Raw genomic sequence first — 17,643 nt, 5'->3', positions numbered from 1 at the left:
GAATAACAAATTAATAAAAAGGAAAGTAAGTTATAAAAAATACTTACCAATCCAAACCAAAGCCACATCAATCTACATAAAAATTCTAGATTTTAATTCTTCAAAAAAAACCTTGTGCTACTCACAAGATATGCACTTTAAATATAATGATAAAAAGAAAAAAAAATGGAAAAATACATACCATGCATAGACTAGCCAAAAGAAAGCCATCGTAACTACAAATATCAGATAAAACACACCGCGAAGCAAAGAATATTACTAGAGATGAAGAACCTTCACAATAAAAGGTTCTGTATCCCACCAATGACATAGCTTCAAAATATATAAAATTAACAAAACAAGAAAGAAATCTTGAGGCTTAAACCTTTCTTGGGACTTGATATCTATCTATCATGATACAGAAAAAATTATTTTAATCAGATCATATATTTAAATGGGAAATAAAACAGAAAGCCTTTAGAGGAAAACATAGGAGAAAGTCTTGAAGTACACAAAATTTCTAAAAATGTTAATCAACAACAAAAAACTATAATGAATTGAATTCCTTAGGATTAAGAACTTCTTTTCATCAAAGATGTCATTAAGAGAATAAAAAGGCAAGGCACAGAGTGAGAAAAGACAATTACAAAACATATACCTAAAAATTCATATCAAGGATCTATATGGAACTCTCAACAAAAAACCAAAAGGAGACAATTCAGTACAAAAATTGGCAAATGACTTGAACAAGTGCTCACAAAGGAGAATATCCAATGGCCAATAAGTATACTCATTAGTCATCAGGAAATAGCAAATTGAAACCATCATATGATAAACTACTTCTTACCAAAAGGCCAAAATGAAAACACACACAGGCGCACGCACGCACACACACACACACACACACACACACGCCAATTAAATACCAGAAAGGATGCGGAGCAAGTATAACTCTCATACACAGGTAGTTAAAATCACTTGAAAAATTCTTTGCCAGCACCTTCTAAAGCTGAATGTACACATACCTATGACTGGGCAATTCCAAATAGGAAGAATACATACATATCCAAAGAAGAATACATACATATCTTAATAAGAATACAATGATACCCAAAGTATGCATAAAATGCTTATAGCAGCTCTGTAATAGTCCAAACCAGAAACAACCCAAATGTCCATCAACAGAGAAATGAATAAATGAACAGTAGTATTTTCATATAATAAAATACCATACAGCAGCAAAAGTGAAGAACTATTGCTAAATACAAGATGTCTGCAGTACAAAGAAGTCTGAATTGCAAAGTCAAAGTGAAATAAGTCAGAGAAAAAAGTAGATACTGTAGGATTTCATTTATATAAAGATTAAAACACACAATACTAATCTTGCTATTAGAAATTAGGATAACTTTTACCCCTGGAGTGGCAGTAGCTGAGAGGAAAGAAGAGAAGCTTCTGCAGAGCTGATAATAGTTTATTTCTTGATTTGGTAAATAGTTTACAAAAGAGTGTGCTGATTTATTATAATTCATAAACTTGTTACTTATGATTTGTGCATTTTCTACATATATATACACTGTACTTTGAAAACAAGCTTAATTTAAAAACAGTACGCATATAGCAACTTAAAACTGTACAAACTGATGGAATGTCACATAATCCAGTTATATCGTCAGGACCAAGCCTAGTACCCAACATGACACTCATGATAAATGATTGTTTTTTAAACTACTGAATGAAACAAACAAACAAAAAATCAAACACAAGAAGAATACACTGTAATTATTCCCCAGCTGTCCTTCATATATATGTTTATTTGCCTTACCTCAGAAAATATTCTCATATTGATGTTCTCTAATATTAAACCCAGTAAACCTGACCTGCTCTTTTCCTCTTTTAAATATTTAATTAACATAAAAATCAGTTGGGAAGCTGCTTCAAAATAATTATTTCTCACCCCACCTCCCCTCATTCTACCATTTAAAATAAAATATTTGTGGGAAATGGAATTGTTTTATACTGGGCCACAAAAGAGTCTCCACACTTTGAAGGCTATAAAATAATTATCATAAAGTCTCTACTTACTGACCCTGAGACAATTATTAGTAACATTGTTTAGAGTTCAGATGATGTCAAACATTTTGCATAATGACTCAGGTCAAGCAGGAAGTTAGAGAAGTTGCCTTTAGCAAAACCATGACTTCCATGGAATGGAGGTTGTATCTTTCATTCTTCTCTTTCCAGTGATTTACTATTATAAGCTTTAAGCATCTTCACTGGTTTTCTTGCCCAATTAGAAAAGGCCTTCAAGAGAAAATTTTAGAAACTAACATATAAATGTCTTTGATGAGCCTGATGTGATTTCAAGACATTTTTTACCCGATCATGGATCTCATCGCAGTTTGAAGGTGAACACCAATCAGAATGGAATCTGTGGGCATAAAAAACAAAGGTGACTTGTAGTCAGAGGGAGAGAAAAATAAATCTTTCCAAATGCCAGACATAGAAAGTCATTTTTTTCCTTATCCCTGTGTGATAACATAGAAAGATTAAAATAGTATATTTTCTTCATTGACCAAGGATGAGAGGCAGATGTAAAATCAGGCACTGATTCTCTGCAGAAGTATTAAGTCTTTATAATATGTGCAATAAGTAGTCTTAATAAAGTTTGACGTGAATTAGGGAGAGCATAATGATCTCCTCACATAAGTCTTTAGAGTTTTATCTCTAAATAAAGATACAGATGTTCAGATTAGAACAATAATTCCATGTATAGTGCCTTTAAAATTAGTTCTTATTTTCCAGTAATTTAATCCCACTCTCTTAAATTATGTGTGAGAAATTCCTTTCTGTATACAGAAAAATAAAACTAATTTTATGAAATGAAGTAAAATGTTTAAATAGATGAAAATATTATTTAGAATCCTATCATGTTCTTACTCCCTCAAAATATAGAGGAACATAAAAATTAAATGATCCCCTCTCCGCACAGATACCACTCCTCTAGTCTCTCCTGTAAGTGTGTGTGTGTGTTTTTTTAAGTGAATATTGAAAAACAGGAAAGGAAAATGTGACTTTTATTAAAATCTGAGTTGTGGAATTACAGAAGAAACAGAGCAACCATTCTTCTTTCTGATGCCCTTCCCAAACTCAAAACTGGCATTAGTTTAACTAAGCTACTTTATTTACCTTATACAAGTAATAATGAAAACCTCCAGGCCCATCTGATTATAATTGATCTATATCAAGTGTTACTGATAATTCCTTCATAAAGGAATGGGTACTAAAATGCTAACTGCTTACATCTTTGCCTTTTTTTTCTCCCAGCTTGTTCTTGCAAAGTTATAATTTTATGTTTATACAAGGTATAAACTATTAAGCAGGAAAAGTGATTTACATAATCTGTTTCAAAGACCGTAATCAATAATGGATGATTAACTATATCTAAATTTTAATATCCTACATTTGTAAAAGGAAGTGTCACTGCATCTACACAAGTATATTGTCTGACCTTGTTATTTGCTACATATGTAACCCATCTTGAAAACCTGAGATCCAAATATTTAGTTCCAAGAGGATCTCTTCAGTGTACTATGAGAGGATCCACTAGTCTGTGCTGTGGTATAAGAAATGACTGCCTAACAATCTTTAACTTCATTTACAAAATTCAAAACCGTAAGCATGATTAAAAGGAATATCAGCTCCTTTTTAATTAGATTTGCAAGTATTTCTTAGTCTGATTTTAGTAATAACTCTACAGCCTAATACAAATGATAAGTCATAATATTAATATTTATACTTGGAGGAGAAAACTGCTTCTGAAATGTAACACTTATAATAAAAATTGCAACCATTTTATGTGTGTTAACTCTATTGGAAATATTTTTTTTTTTAAATGGGCTTAAAGCAAAAAGCACCTTCACTATAAATAAAGAAATTCATTTGCTTACAGTCACTAATAGAGTTTTTGAAAGTCTGTTTATTCACATACATGATCAAGGAGTCAACATTTTACAGTAATCTTAGAGGAAAACTTTACTTCATCTTAATGAATAACTACCCAGATAACCTCCTATAGCTGTATATTTTGTCATACTCCCAATTTTGCTGGGGACATACAATCTACATTTACATCAGTTTAAATTGTTTACTGATTCCACTGGATTTTATAAACACTCTGTAAGTGTACTGCTCAGTAACCTAAAAAGCCCTATCAGAGAACGTCTTATATATAAGAACATCTTATATTCGGTACTGAGTGTACTGAAAAGGATGACATGTTTTTGTTCCTAGTAATATGTCCTATAGACATTTTATTTTCTTTTGTAACTAAGTCTAAATCTTTTTTAGAACATACACTCAAAGTAGAGGTGTTCTACCTTAGTGAAAGTAAAAAAGTTTATCCTAAGGAGTACCCCAATAAAAGTTTAATTTATTTAGATTTTATTTTATTTATTTTAAAATAATTTATTTTAAAAGCACCTCAACCTTCCTCAAGTGATAGGTGAAATGGGTCATGTTTAATATTAGAGCTACTCATTTCCTTCGAGAAAAGAACTTAACTACATCTACTACCAAGCATCAGAATAAATGTGTAAATGCTGCTCACTACTAGAAGCCATCACCTGAACTGGAATATGGAAAAGGGACAGTTGACTTTAGCTAACCCCAGTAAAGAATTTTTGAGTATAGCCTCAATGAAGAATTTATCAACTAGGGAAGACAGGCTTCAAAAGCTGGGACAAAATTACAGACAAGGATAAAATAACATGGGACTAAAATTCATATTGTACTACAGCGGTAGAGACAACTGGAGAGCTGTGCAAAAGATGTGAAAAGGCAGAAAAATAAAACAATGTTTATAAAAACATATCCAAGGAGATATAGGTAAAAAATTTCCTGAAAACCTACAGAGATGGCAAAGAACCTAAAGAATAAAACCACAAGGGCTTAATTCTTAAAGTAAGGAAAAAGAGAGTAGCACTGACTACATGTCTGAACATCTGAGCAGACACGGAAATTCAAGAAAGTCCCCTGACAACTGAGACACAAGTTACCAGACTTCAGCAGGAAAATCTCTCCTCAAAAGTTTCTCTTGAACTTTAAAGCCTATAGAAACAGAGATACGCATCTCTCTCGTAAAATATAGAGATAGATCTTTTAATCTATCTGTCCATCTCTATCTATGAACTCCATGATCCCTCAGGCAGGATTCTAATGGCCTAGAAGCAACATTAATCAAAATTCCCCATCTGAGGATTAGGGTCTCCAGCAGACCTCCATAGATCCATTTGAATGCTACAGGGCTAATGAGGAAACAGACAAAGCTATCTGTTCAGAATAGAGATGTTTTAATACAGCTTCCAAACTGATACACTCTTGCTCAAATCATCAATTTTGAGATGAACTTTTTGATAAACTATACAGTTAGTTTAAATTTTGTCAATTATGTCTGACAGTTGTAATAAGCTGTACAAATTTAGTGTGTTACATTAGCTTTTTGATACCATCTGTAAAGATAGATTTTATATCCATTTGTTGATGGCATTTCTCTTAGGTGTTCAAATTTCTATAAAAATCTTAAACTACCTAGGGTGGGCTTTTTTTTTTTTTTTAAATTTATGACAACTCTGTTTTCTATGTTACTATTAGTGAGTGAGGCAAGGAATTTCCAATTTGAATTTAACAACAACAAAAACAGATAAAGAGGAATTATTTCTTTCACATTCAAATTATAACAAGTATCTAACTTTGGTTGTCAAAGCTTTTTTAGAGGGAGGCTGGAATCTTTACATGGTTAAGATTCTCCCGGGGAGTTGGGGAGGGTTTATTTGAGGAAATCAGTTACCATATACCAACAATATATGGCATCATCATTACCACTAAAAGGAATGTATAATCTATGCTATTTTTATACATTAGCCATGTCCATAATGTTAAGTCCCTATGAATCTCTTGAAAACAAACCAACATGCACTATTTTTCACTTTTATGAATTACAGTATTTAATTAGGGTTAAAGTGACTCTAATTAATAAACTCACCAACAGTTAATAAACTCACTTCAAGAGGACTGGGTTGGGGAGGAGTATGTAGTACTATATAATATGTAATATATTCTAAACAAAAAGTAAGCCTTTTAAAATCAAATTATACTTGTATGAATAATCATTTCACATACATAATTGCTGCCTTGTCTTTTCTAATAATGATTATTCAAAAAATCAGTATAGAAAGAGAGACTAAGCATTACCTTTCCCTGAGAGAAGCTCGATTTAACACAGGGCTTGGAGAATGCTTCGGCATTGTTGAGGGTGCTGAATGGACGAGTAAGGTCCTTGCTGAATGCTGTGGCTTGCTACATGACCGTGGGCTTAAATACTCATCACACCTTTCCAAAGAGTCATCAAAGTCTCTCCCATGGGGTGTCCTGATAACCTGTTTAAAAAAATATTTGTATACACATAAATGTGGTAATATTATACATACAACCTTAAGAACCTTTGTAAGAGTTAAAAAAAAAAGTATAATGCCACAGCTATATTTGAAGGTAAATTTCAGAATGTAGCACTCATCATTTTCACTGTAAGATTAAATATTAAATATATCTGGATTGTTCATTCCACATGTCTAAAATTTATAAAACTTTATCAATTCCAAGGGCTTTTGAGTAGTGGTGGGGTAAAGGTAGGGGTGTACATATAAAACAAAGGACAATACACAGAAACTAACTATAGCCCAGTTTAGCTATGAGGCCAAACAGAACAGAATTCTATCCTAATACTCATTCATTGATTCATTTGTTCTGGGGACAAATGAATAAATCAGGATAGAAAAATTAATAAATTCCTACCCTTATTATGTGGAACTTCAATTCTAGTAAAATTTACATTCTACTAATGAGCAGCTTTCATCCCAGAACCAAACAGCATGTGATTCAAATGGCTCAGTTACAGTCCCAAATAACTGACTAAGAAATATGTGATCTACATGTCTAAGGATGGTAAATACCAGGAGAAGAAAATAAAGCAGGAAAGGAGATAAGAAGTGCTGATGGGTGGTGTGGGAGGGGTATGGAGGGAAGAAGCTGCAATTTTAAATAGGATAATCAATGGGGACCTCACAGAGAAAGAGAACGTCTTAGTAAAGACCTAAGGAGTAAAGGCCTGAAGACCTTAGTAAAGACCACAAGACCTAAGTCATGGGGACATCTGTAGGAAGATCATTCCAGAAAGAGAGAAAAATAAATGTAAATAAACGCACCTGTGGGGGTGCAGTGGAGAGCACAGAAGCATTAGAAATAGCAAAGAAGCCAACAAGGCTGAACTAAATAGTAGGAGATGAAGTTAAAAAGGTAGATTTTAAGGATTTAGGTTTCTATGCTGTGACTTTTTTTAAAAAATGAAATCTCCCTGGCTACTATGTTAAGAACTGTCTATAAGAGGGGCCAAGGGCGAGGCAGGGAAATCAGCTAGGAAATGATTATAACAAAATATGGAAAAGGATGCTGGATTGGATTAGAGTAATAATCAATGGAGGTGAAAAGTGATCAGACTCAAAAGGCATTTGAAAGATAGAGCCAACAGGATTTGCTGATGGACTGGATGTCAAAGATAACACCAGTCTTTTGGCCTAATCAACCTGAAGAGTTGAGTTTGTATGATTTAGTTATACCCTTCCAACTGGAAGTTGATACCTTCCAGTTTTTTGATACCATCTGTAAAGATAGATTTTATATCCATTTGTTGATGGCATTTCTCTTAGGTGTTCAAATTTCTATAAAAATCTTAAACATGTTGAACTTCACATATCAATTTATTAGTCACCCAACATATCAGAGTAGAATTTAGGAGAAGAGTCCAGGATAAAGATACAAATGGTATTTAAAGACAGGGCACTGGATGATATCATCAAGGAAGAGAGCATAAATAGAAGAAAACATCTCAAGACAGAGCCCTGGGAATACACTACTACTGAGAGGCTGAGAAGATGAGAAGGAAACATGAGACTAAGGAGTGACCAGGGAAGAAGGGGAAGAAACAGGAGAATGTGTTGTCAGTTGAAGAAAGCATTTCAAGTAAGGGGAGTAACTAAGTTAAATATTGCTGATAAATCAAACTAGAAAAGATTGCGAATGGACCTTTGTATTTTAGCAATTGGAAGGTCATCAGTAACAACAAGAGTAGCATTGATGAAGTGATGGGAGTGATAATCTGGAGTTGAGTTCAAGAAAGAATGAGAGAGGGGAATTGCATTCATTTAATAAATATTTAACCCTCCAGTCACTATTTTAAGTGATGGGACTACGACAGTGAACACAACAAGGTCCCTGCCTTTATGAGCCAATGTTCTAGCAGTATTATTTCATAAATATTTGACATTTAAGGAGGTCAATTTGATCTTAGGAAAGCCACCTAATCTTTCATATATAAAATAGGGTTAGTAATAGCTATCTTATAGATCTTCTACAATTTAAAGTACTTTGTAGAATGTCTAGGTATATGAATTAGTTATACCATAAATATAAGTCCTTTATTATTAAACTACCAGTCCAACACAACTTTTTGCTTCAACACTACCACAATTTTCACTGCTTTCCAGAATTATAGCAACATATGAGTCAGCAGTGAGCTGAGAGAATCAAGCTTTCATCCCAGAACCAAACAGCACGTGATTCAAATGGCTTTACAGTCCCAAATAACTAAGAAATATGTGATCTAGACTGAATAAAAAATCGAAAATTGTTCCACTGTTAGCTGTTCACAGAAATAAAGTAAAAGCACAGTAAATGTTAAAAAAAAAAGATCAAAGAGGTCCATGGTCAACAAATGTAAGGGTATATATAAAAGAGACTTACAGGAAAGAAAAAGTGCCGTAACGCTGTTTCTAGAGTTATATCCAAATACGAGCTCCTTGGCTTATGCTAGAGAGATTATGTTTTCTTTGTTAATTTTTTTTTAAAGATTTTACTTATATATTTGAGAGAGAGAAAGAGCACAAGCGGGGGGAGGGGCAGAGGGAGAGAGAAAAGCAGGCTCCCCACTGAGCAGGGAGCCCCATTTGGGGCTCTATCCCAGGACCCCGGATCATGACCTGAGCTGAAGGCAGACACCCAACCGACTGAGCCATCCAGGCACCCTTCCTCATCAATTTCAACGCCAACTGAGTCATGTTGGCTAGGAGCCCTTCATTTTTTGTTTACTAAATTTTCTCCCCAAACTAGTCAGGAATATTTTAAATACAGCACTTTCCTCTATTTATCAGAATATTCACTGAGAATCTTTTGAACCACATGTTAGCTAATACTCAGGTCTAGAGAGGTACAGGGATTTGAATGCACAATCCAGATGAGATGTGGCATAAACACAAAGATAACTGACGATGAGATATGCTGTGTCAAATATATCCTAATGACAATAATGCAGAAGGATATTCAACGACTTTGGTCTGAATGGTGGAAGTCTCATGGAGGAGGTGGGACTGGAACCAAGGCCATAAGTAAAGAAAGAGAAACGGCATTAAGAGTGGGGGCAAAGGAGAAAGGACAGATGCACACTGAGTATGATAACTTGGCTATCTCTATAGGAAAGCAATAGGAGAGAATATCTTAGAGGTGGAAAGGGGCACATTATAGAGAACTTTAAATGCTGTAACCCAATACTATTCAACATTTATTAAAGCATATTTTATGTATAAAGTACTGAACAAGGTAGGAGACAGCAATCACAGATAAGACCTCAAAGAAGTTACAATGCATGATGGCAGACATGAAAAAACAAGTACTGATAAAATAAAGAGGAAGGAAATTAGAATTAAATAGATATATAATAAGTAACTGTGCAATGGGATCACAGCTAGGATGTAGTCTTTCCATGGAATTAGAGTAAATGTTTGTTTTGTAATGTTTTATATCTACATGGAGGACTGAAAGGTATAATGAGGGGGTGAGTCTTTGATAAGAATCCATTTCAAACTTTGAGTCTTAAGCCTTAGCTTAAGAAACATTTCCATAGCTCTTACGAGTTTTTCATGGGTTACTTACTCACTTTCAGAAATCAAACGGAATATTAATGTTTTTGGCTCATTACTGAAGAGTTCCTTTCTTGGATGATTCCTCAAGAACACTGGCTGACAGTCCAAAGACCTGGGTTCAAATCCCTGCCTGACCAGGTCATCTCCTTTCCAAGCTTTAGTTTCCTTATCTATAAACCGGGCAAATAATCTTCCAGGTTTGCCACAAAAATGTGGTAAAATTAGTGAAAACACAAAGCAGAGGGCATAGCTTATGAGAGAGAATAATATTTATGTCCTCTGTTTACAGCAATCTTCATATTTCAGCATAAAGGGTATTTTTTTTACATTTATGGAAATAGTTCTTTAAATGCCCTAAGACCTCAAATATGTAACAATTCCAAGATTGCAAATGTTAAAATGTATCAAGATAAAAAATTTAGTATTTTTAAACCAATCTAAAACTGTTATAAGTAGAAAAGTTTCACACATAAAATTAATTGTAATTTCATAAATGTAATTATGCAAATGACACTTTTCAAATTTGTGATATATAATGGTTTCGTTATACTATACTCATGAAATAAGAGTCCTGAAAAGTTGTTTACATGATAATCTGATAAATTAAATCACATTAATGGCCATAACATTTTATATTTACAGGAACTTCAAGATCCAATTAATGGAAGGAAGAATTAACTACTAAGTATAATGGGAAACAGGAAATTCACTTATCCGACAAGTATCTATTGAAAGCTTACTTAGTGCCTGATACTCAACACCATGCTCTAAAACTTCTCCTTTGTTGTGGGGCATAAAATTTAAGAAATAAATACAAATAATTCTAATGGCTAAAATTAGCTGGGAAATAGTTGAGAATAAGGAGTGCAGGAAAAAAGTGCAGTATAGGTACTGCTTTGAGGATGATAAGAAAGTAAAGTTCTCATTCAAAAGAGAGAGAAGCAGGGACACCTGGTGGCACAGTCAGTTAAGCTCCAACTTTTGGTTTCAGGTCATGATCTCACGGTCATGGTCATGAGATCAAGCCCCACATCGGGCTCCATGCTCAGTGGGGAGCCTGCTTGGGATTCTCTCTCTCCCTCTGCTCCCCTCCCCGTTTGTGCTCTCTCTCTCAAATAAATAAATCTTTTAAAAAAAGAGAGAAGCAGATATTGGTAACTAAGAGCAGTTTCTCAGTTTTGCTAAGAATATTCCTTAGTGAATCCTATTTCAAATGAGTAATCAGTTTCTATCTTATCTAGTTTAAAAATCCATACACTCAACTACCTGGTTTGGTTTTAGAAAGATGTACTTTCTTTACACTGGAGAACTGAAAAGAAATTCCAAAATAATACAATGAAAGTGATAAGTAATTCCTTAAATAGATCAATCCTTGTGTGTATGTATATGTGGGGAGTATCCCTTCTTAGACCACTGTTCTATGCATTTATATAAATAACTTGTTTCATTCCCACAACAATCTTATGGGGTAGATATTTTTATTCTCTGCACCTCATAGCAGAGGAAACTGAAGCAAAGTAGAACAGCTACTAAGTAAGGGGGTGTCGGGCAGGTGACATATGAGAGACCTATGGCAGATCTCCCAAGTGGAAAACTCTCAGAGACCAAGCCCCTCAGGATGCCTAAAAGGAAAGTCTCACAGAAGATGGTCTCACAATCTGATTTACTAACAACCCAAAATACAGAGCTCAGGAACAAACTGACAAACTGTTCTCAAAGAAGAAAGACATCTCCAATTAATTTTATGATGTGATCATAATAATGCTACCAAACCACTCATGGATAGTAGAAGGGTAATTACAGACCACCCTCACTAGAAACCATCTATGGAAAAAATGTTAAATAAAATATTAAAAAATTAGATTTAGTAACATTAAAGAAAAAGAATATAACATGACCAAATTGGGTTTATTCAAAGTATACAAGGATAGGCTAGCATTAGAAAATCTATTAATCAACCCCATAGATGCTGAAAAAAAGGCGTTTGATAATATTCAACATCCATTCATTATTAAAAAAAAATTCCTTGCAAACAGGGAATTTCAAAAGGAACTTTGTTAACTTGTTAAAGGATATTTAACAAAAATCTACTGCAAATAACATTCATAGGTGTGAAACCTTAGACATGATCCTATCAAAGACAGGATGAAGACAAGAAGGCACTGTAGTAGGCTATGCTGCAGTAGCAAATTAAGTTCGAAAATCAGTGGCTTAACATAATAGAGGTTCATTTTCCCCTGTGCTTTATAGTAATAGAGGTTAGCAAGAGAAATTATACTTCATAAGACTGTCCAAGCATTGTTTTGATGAGGCACACTGAACAACTTATGGCTGTATGATCTAGAACATGAGGCCTCCTTGTCACTGCAATGAGAGAGAGTTCATATCAATTCATCTATGCTTCACCCTGGAAGGGATCCACATAATTTTCCATCATCATCCAGATAGAGTAGGCCCTATATACCTGCATGAGGGCTTGAAAAGATGGAAGAGGACATGAATAGCAAATAAGCAATAAATGTCTCTGCCACGTTCACTATCCCCACTCTTATTCAACATGTGTATGGAATCCTCTAGTCAGTTAAGACAAAGAAATAATTTGAATGGCAGAAATAAAATTCATTATTTGCAGATGATACAGTTTCTTCCATTAAAAAATTCAAGAATATCTATGATAAGAATGTTATACAAAAATCAACTTCAAACCTATATGTCAGTAAAACACACAAAAAGGTAATTTTACATAAAAGACTCTTTACAGTAGGAACCAAAACTATAAGGTTTCTAGGAATAGATCTAACAATGTGCAACACATTGATGGAAAAGCATATATAACTTTACTGAGACACATGAGAACTGAGACCACCTGCATTCACATGGCTTAACTATCAGATCAAAGAAATGAGGCCCACCTACCTGAACATGACTTTACCATGAGTTCAAGGAAATTCTTGCCCAAGAAAATAATGCTACAAACCAGTAAATAACCATCATTTGCTTCAGGACATTCCCATAAATCATTTACCTGAACAGCAGTCTGCTCAATCATCAATCAGCTCCCTTCTCGAAACAATAGATTCTTAATCTAGGCAAACAATTCCCTTCTCAGGACAACAGATCACTTAACTGGACAAATCCTTCCTTATCAAATAAACTGTTTACTTATCAAGACTTGCTTTAAGACCCCAATCTTTGTGTCCATTAATCCTAAACTTTTATATCACAAACTTTGTCAATTAGATTCCCTCAGTAAAAGCCCTACCTTAAAACACTGGAGCTCAGACCCCAAAACCCTATAAGTATCTGCCGTTAACCTTCCCCTTTCAGAGACGCTACTCTGATTGTCGAGGTGGTGGCTCTCCCTTACTGCATTATGTCGTACATTCAGCTTTGCTTGATATCAACAGACTCTTTAGTTATTGTGGTGGTCTTTGGGTGAGTAGGCAGTAGACAATCCTAGAAGTCCAATAAGATATTAATAGACACGCTCTTGCTGCCACAGCAATAAACTTCAATATAGAAACTTCATTTTTCTGAGACTTCTTGAGCTTCCCTCCTGAGAGTTTCTCTGACTACATAGTGAGGTGAGTGAATCCTGGTGTTGGGTCTGGGCTCTGACTTCCTTTTGCTGAACTTCCCAAATGCTTACCTCATCTTCTAGGAATGCAGAACCCTTTAGTAATCTTTTCATTATGTGATCAGGTCTGAAAACTCATATCCCCAGTGGAAGTCTGTCTTTTCATTAACAATACTAATATGTCTCTATCTTTGTTACGTTTTGTTATGAGCCTATAAGAGGAAGGTCATAGGAAAATGAACAAACGTTAAGCTACTAAATCCATCCTCCAGTCAGGCCCATGGGTGAATTGGCTCTGATATTCTTATCACACCACAATCCTTATAGTAAAAACTCTGCCCTGTGTCACTTGTCAAAATATCATGAAAACTTCTTCAGTTTTTTTTCTTGTTTTCTCCATGGGAAAACACAGCTTTAGGAGAACTTGCTTCCAAACCTTCCATCTTCCCAGAATTACAGATTTGTCAGGTCTCCCATCTGAGACAACAAGGAGCCCGAGACACAAGGTATACAAGCAACCCACTGGCCAACATTACTAGACTCGTATGTTTGCTTCACTTTAGGTCTGTATCCCCTCCAAGTTAGATTCAAGCTGCTTCCATGTATTCACACCATAATTTTTAAATCATACAGTTACTGTTGTAAGCAGCATAATTTCAGCAATGTCTATGCAGAGAAATTCCTCTGCTACCAGGGCGGCAGGCCCGGCAGGATTCAGCATTGCTGCAGACTGATAATTGCTGATACAGTTCTAGCTGCTGATACAGAACTTCTAGTTCTTCCTTTTCCAAGTTCTTCTATTTTCCCAGCTATCCTGTTCCTGCTCTAACAGAGTATATTAGATACGGGGTTCAGGTAAGGTGGGAATGTGAGAAAGGGGAGAGAGAACGTCAATTCACAGGTCACTGGGTCATAAGGAGCCCCATGCAGATATGATGGACTGACATCCATCACCCAAAGATCCTGGCCTTCAAGCTAGACTCAAGTGGCTGCATGGAACTTTGAGTGGTCTTTCTTGAGGAGGACATGAGTATGTTCTATGTGAGGGAAGAAAGGTATGCAGAGATATTTGGTGGCCAGAGGGGCAGACTGTGTCAGATATGCTTAGCTGTCCCCTAAAATTTGTGTTCCCTCTTATGTAGTATAAGATTAATGGGAATCGGTGGCCTAACCAGGATCTCTACTTGCTAGCCACTCTCCTATTACGCTTCTAGATATGGCCATGTGACCAGTTCTTGTCAATGGAATATCAGAAGTGACTTAGGTCACTGCCAGGCTTTTAAGAAACAGATGCATTGGGCTGTTAATGACAAATAAATTGTGTTAAGACATTGAAATAGTAAAGTTTCAGAACATCTAGCATTACACTGAATGAGTTAAAATCCAGAAGTAGAAATACAGACATGACCTGGAGAAGGATAGTGATGACATAATGGGAACAGAGTGTGTAAGTTCAGGAGCAGAAGGAACAACTAAATTGCAGGGAATAAAAAAATATCAGCAGAAAACTCTGACCTTGATGTGATATTTATTCATAAATTCAAACGTTACATAAGTGTCCACCAGATACTATATGCCTTGCTAGCAAGTGAGGATAAAATGAACAAAACATTACACTTACTTTCAGGAGTTTAGGAAGACACATTAAATCCGTATTCTGCTAAGTCCAAGAGGCACCCAGTGTAATAAGGCAATGCTTAGGCATGTGAGGATGCTAAAAGTGATGTAAGGCTACCAGAAATCAACCATATATTCCACATGTATTTCCCAATTTTGCCTAAAGCCAGGTCTGCTTCTCCACTTCCACTAAGGTGGTTTCCTGTCTCTTTTAAAGAAATATAAGGACTCTCCGGTTTTGAGAGTTCTCATAGGATTCATTTCCCTCAGATAGTTTAGAAGTAATGGATAAAGAAGTGGAAGCAACGTTCATTTGACTGTCTAGCAGTAAAAGGAAGGAGAAAGAGAGGATGATAAAGATATAGCGATACAGACTGAGAGGTATGTTCTTTTTCAGGAGCTTTGCAGAATTTGTTTTCTGTCATTTAAGATGGGGATAAAAATTCTTGTTCAATTATAAAGCTGCATATAATCCAGTGATATAATCAATATGAAAAGCTTTAAAATTATAACCCATTATACAAATTTAAGTTGATTTTATTATTATGTTTACGGTCAAAAGAGATGGAGCCAATAAATAAATAAATGCAAAGAAGGTGTTAACATTATTAAGAAGGCAGAGTAGAAGGAAAAAGTGGAGATTAACAGAAGATTGAAGTAGAGATAAAGATAACTGAGGATAATTCCATCCACAACTGACTAACATTTTCTCTGACGAAGTGGAATATGACATCATATATAGAAAATGAGAAGGAGAAGTAGAACTTAGGTTGGACTGTGTGTTACAGAATCAACAAGAGAACAAAATAATCAAGCAGCACTGAAGGTCAAATTGAAGCTAGAAAGGATATATCCATAAAGGCCCAGGTAAAATGGGTTCTATAAATCTTTCCAGAAATACTCTGCTGTTACTAGATGTACATCCATTCATTTATTCATACACTGATTACACATGGCATCATTGATTTTTCAACCTTCACTCCCAAAGCCCCTGCAATGGACTGAATTGTGTCTCCCTAAAATTCATATGTTGAAGCCCTAACTCCCACTTGACTACATTTGGAGTAAGGAATTAAGGTTAAATGAGGTCATATAGGTGAGGTCCTAATCTGAAAGGATTACTGTTCTTTGACACCAGAGTTTGCGTTCTTGTTCACCCTCGGTCTCTCTGCCATGTGAGGACAGGTGAAAAGGCAGCTGTCTGCAAACTCGGAAGAGAGCTCTCACCAGGTACCAAACTGGTTGGCACCCCGATCTTGTACTTCCCAGCCTCCAGAACTGTGAGAAAATAAATTTCTCTTGTTTAAGTCACCCAGTCTATGGGTATTTATTATGGTAGCCCAAACGAAGCCCTCATTTAAAAAGAAATATTTTGCATCGCCTTCTTTTATATCTTGAAATGAAATGTATTAAAAATCAACGAATTGTCTTAACTGTAGTAAAAAGAGAAATTAATGGAACATGACCTAAAATATGCACTTCAATACATAAATGCTCAAGTATGACTACTCTAGAAAACATAATGGATGCTTGCACTCACTTACATAAATAAGTTTGGAGTTTTAAAATGCAAGAAGATCATAAGTCATTCCATACAAGAAAACCAGGAAAATAAATGAGCTGCCATATACTTCATCACAGTGTAATACTACACCATATATTTTTAACAAAGTAAAGTATAAGCTTTATAATATACTTGTATTCCTATAATATATGATGTATCTCAAAACAATGTAAAGGTACTCTGTGTTTTATGTAGAGCTAGAATTGTTCTAATAATTATGAACATGTTTTTTGCCTCCATTATGGTTGATGAGACAGCTGAAAGCCACGCGGGACATAAGAATTCCTCACTGTTTGGCATTCTCACACTATTAGAGACTATCTAGCATCCCTGATCATTAAATATCAAGAGTACTTCCCCTAAATGACTGCAATAATGGTACCTGTTAATGTCTAAAATGCCACCTTGAGTGTGGCACAATCTCCACTGAGAACCCATGTACTAAATGAATGCCTATGACACAGGCATATGGAACTACATACATTGGAGAGAAGAAGCCAATGAATACAAGCATTTATGAGAACAGCTGGTTACAAGGCATCCAGGGTAAAGAGAGTTGAGTTTGGCCAAAGAATAGATAATGATCAAACAACTACAAATCTTAAAAAGGGAGGCAGCAGATACGATAGATAAGGAGAAGCAGGAAAAATAGAAAAGTAAGGATGTTAAAAAGCCATCATCCCTCAGTACTCACCCTCCATTCAAACGAAGCTAGTAGTTTCTCTATTCCCCAGGACACTGTACTTATTCCAAATCCCAAGACTTTTTTACATTGCCTATGCAAAATATATTTCTCAACAGAATTCAGGCAAAGTCCCACTTTTCCAGAATTTTTTTTGCAAGCACTCCCACCTTTATGACTTTTTTCCTTGTAGAAA

At 35.2% G+C, this 17,643-nt stretch overlaps 1 protein-coding gene across 4 annotated transcripts in view; it reads right to left on the bottom strand.

Moving 5' to 3' along the window:
- SPATA6 (spermatogenesis associated 6) overlaps nucleotides 1–17,643 on the bottom strand; it is a 135,776-nt gene that overhangs the window by 38,948 nt on the left and 79,185 nt on the right. For 2 of the 4 annotated variants that reach the window (XM_032429500.1, XM_032429517.1), the window contains exons 10-11: nucleotides 6,229–6,413; nucleotides 2,308–2,407 (exon numbers count right to left, since the gene is read on the bottom strand). In XM_032429500.1, the coding sequence (XP_032285391.1) occupies nucleotides 2,308–2,407; nucleotides 6,229–6,413 (285 nt within the window). The remainder of the gene's footprint in view (nucleotides 1–2,307; nucleotides 2,408–6,228; nucleotides 6,414–17,643) is intronic. The other 2 variants (XM_032429509.1, XM_032429526.1) reach the window with 1 other exon arrangement.

The sequence above is a fragment of the Phoca vitulina genome, unplaced genomic scaffold (genome assembly GCF_004348235.1).
Source record: "Phoca vitulina isolate PV1807 unplaced genomic scaffold, GSC_HSeal_1.0 scaffold2, whole genome shotgun sequence".
Lineage (NCBI taxonomy): Eukaryota > Metazoa > Chordata > Mammalia > Carnivora > Phocidae > Phoca > Phoca vitulina.
The sequence above is the reverse complement of the archived record's forward strand: the minus strand, read 5'-3'. Positions and strand labels throughout refer to the sequence as shown.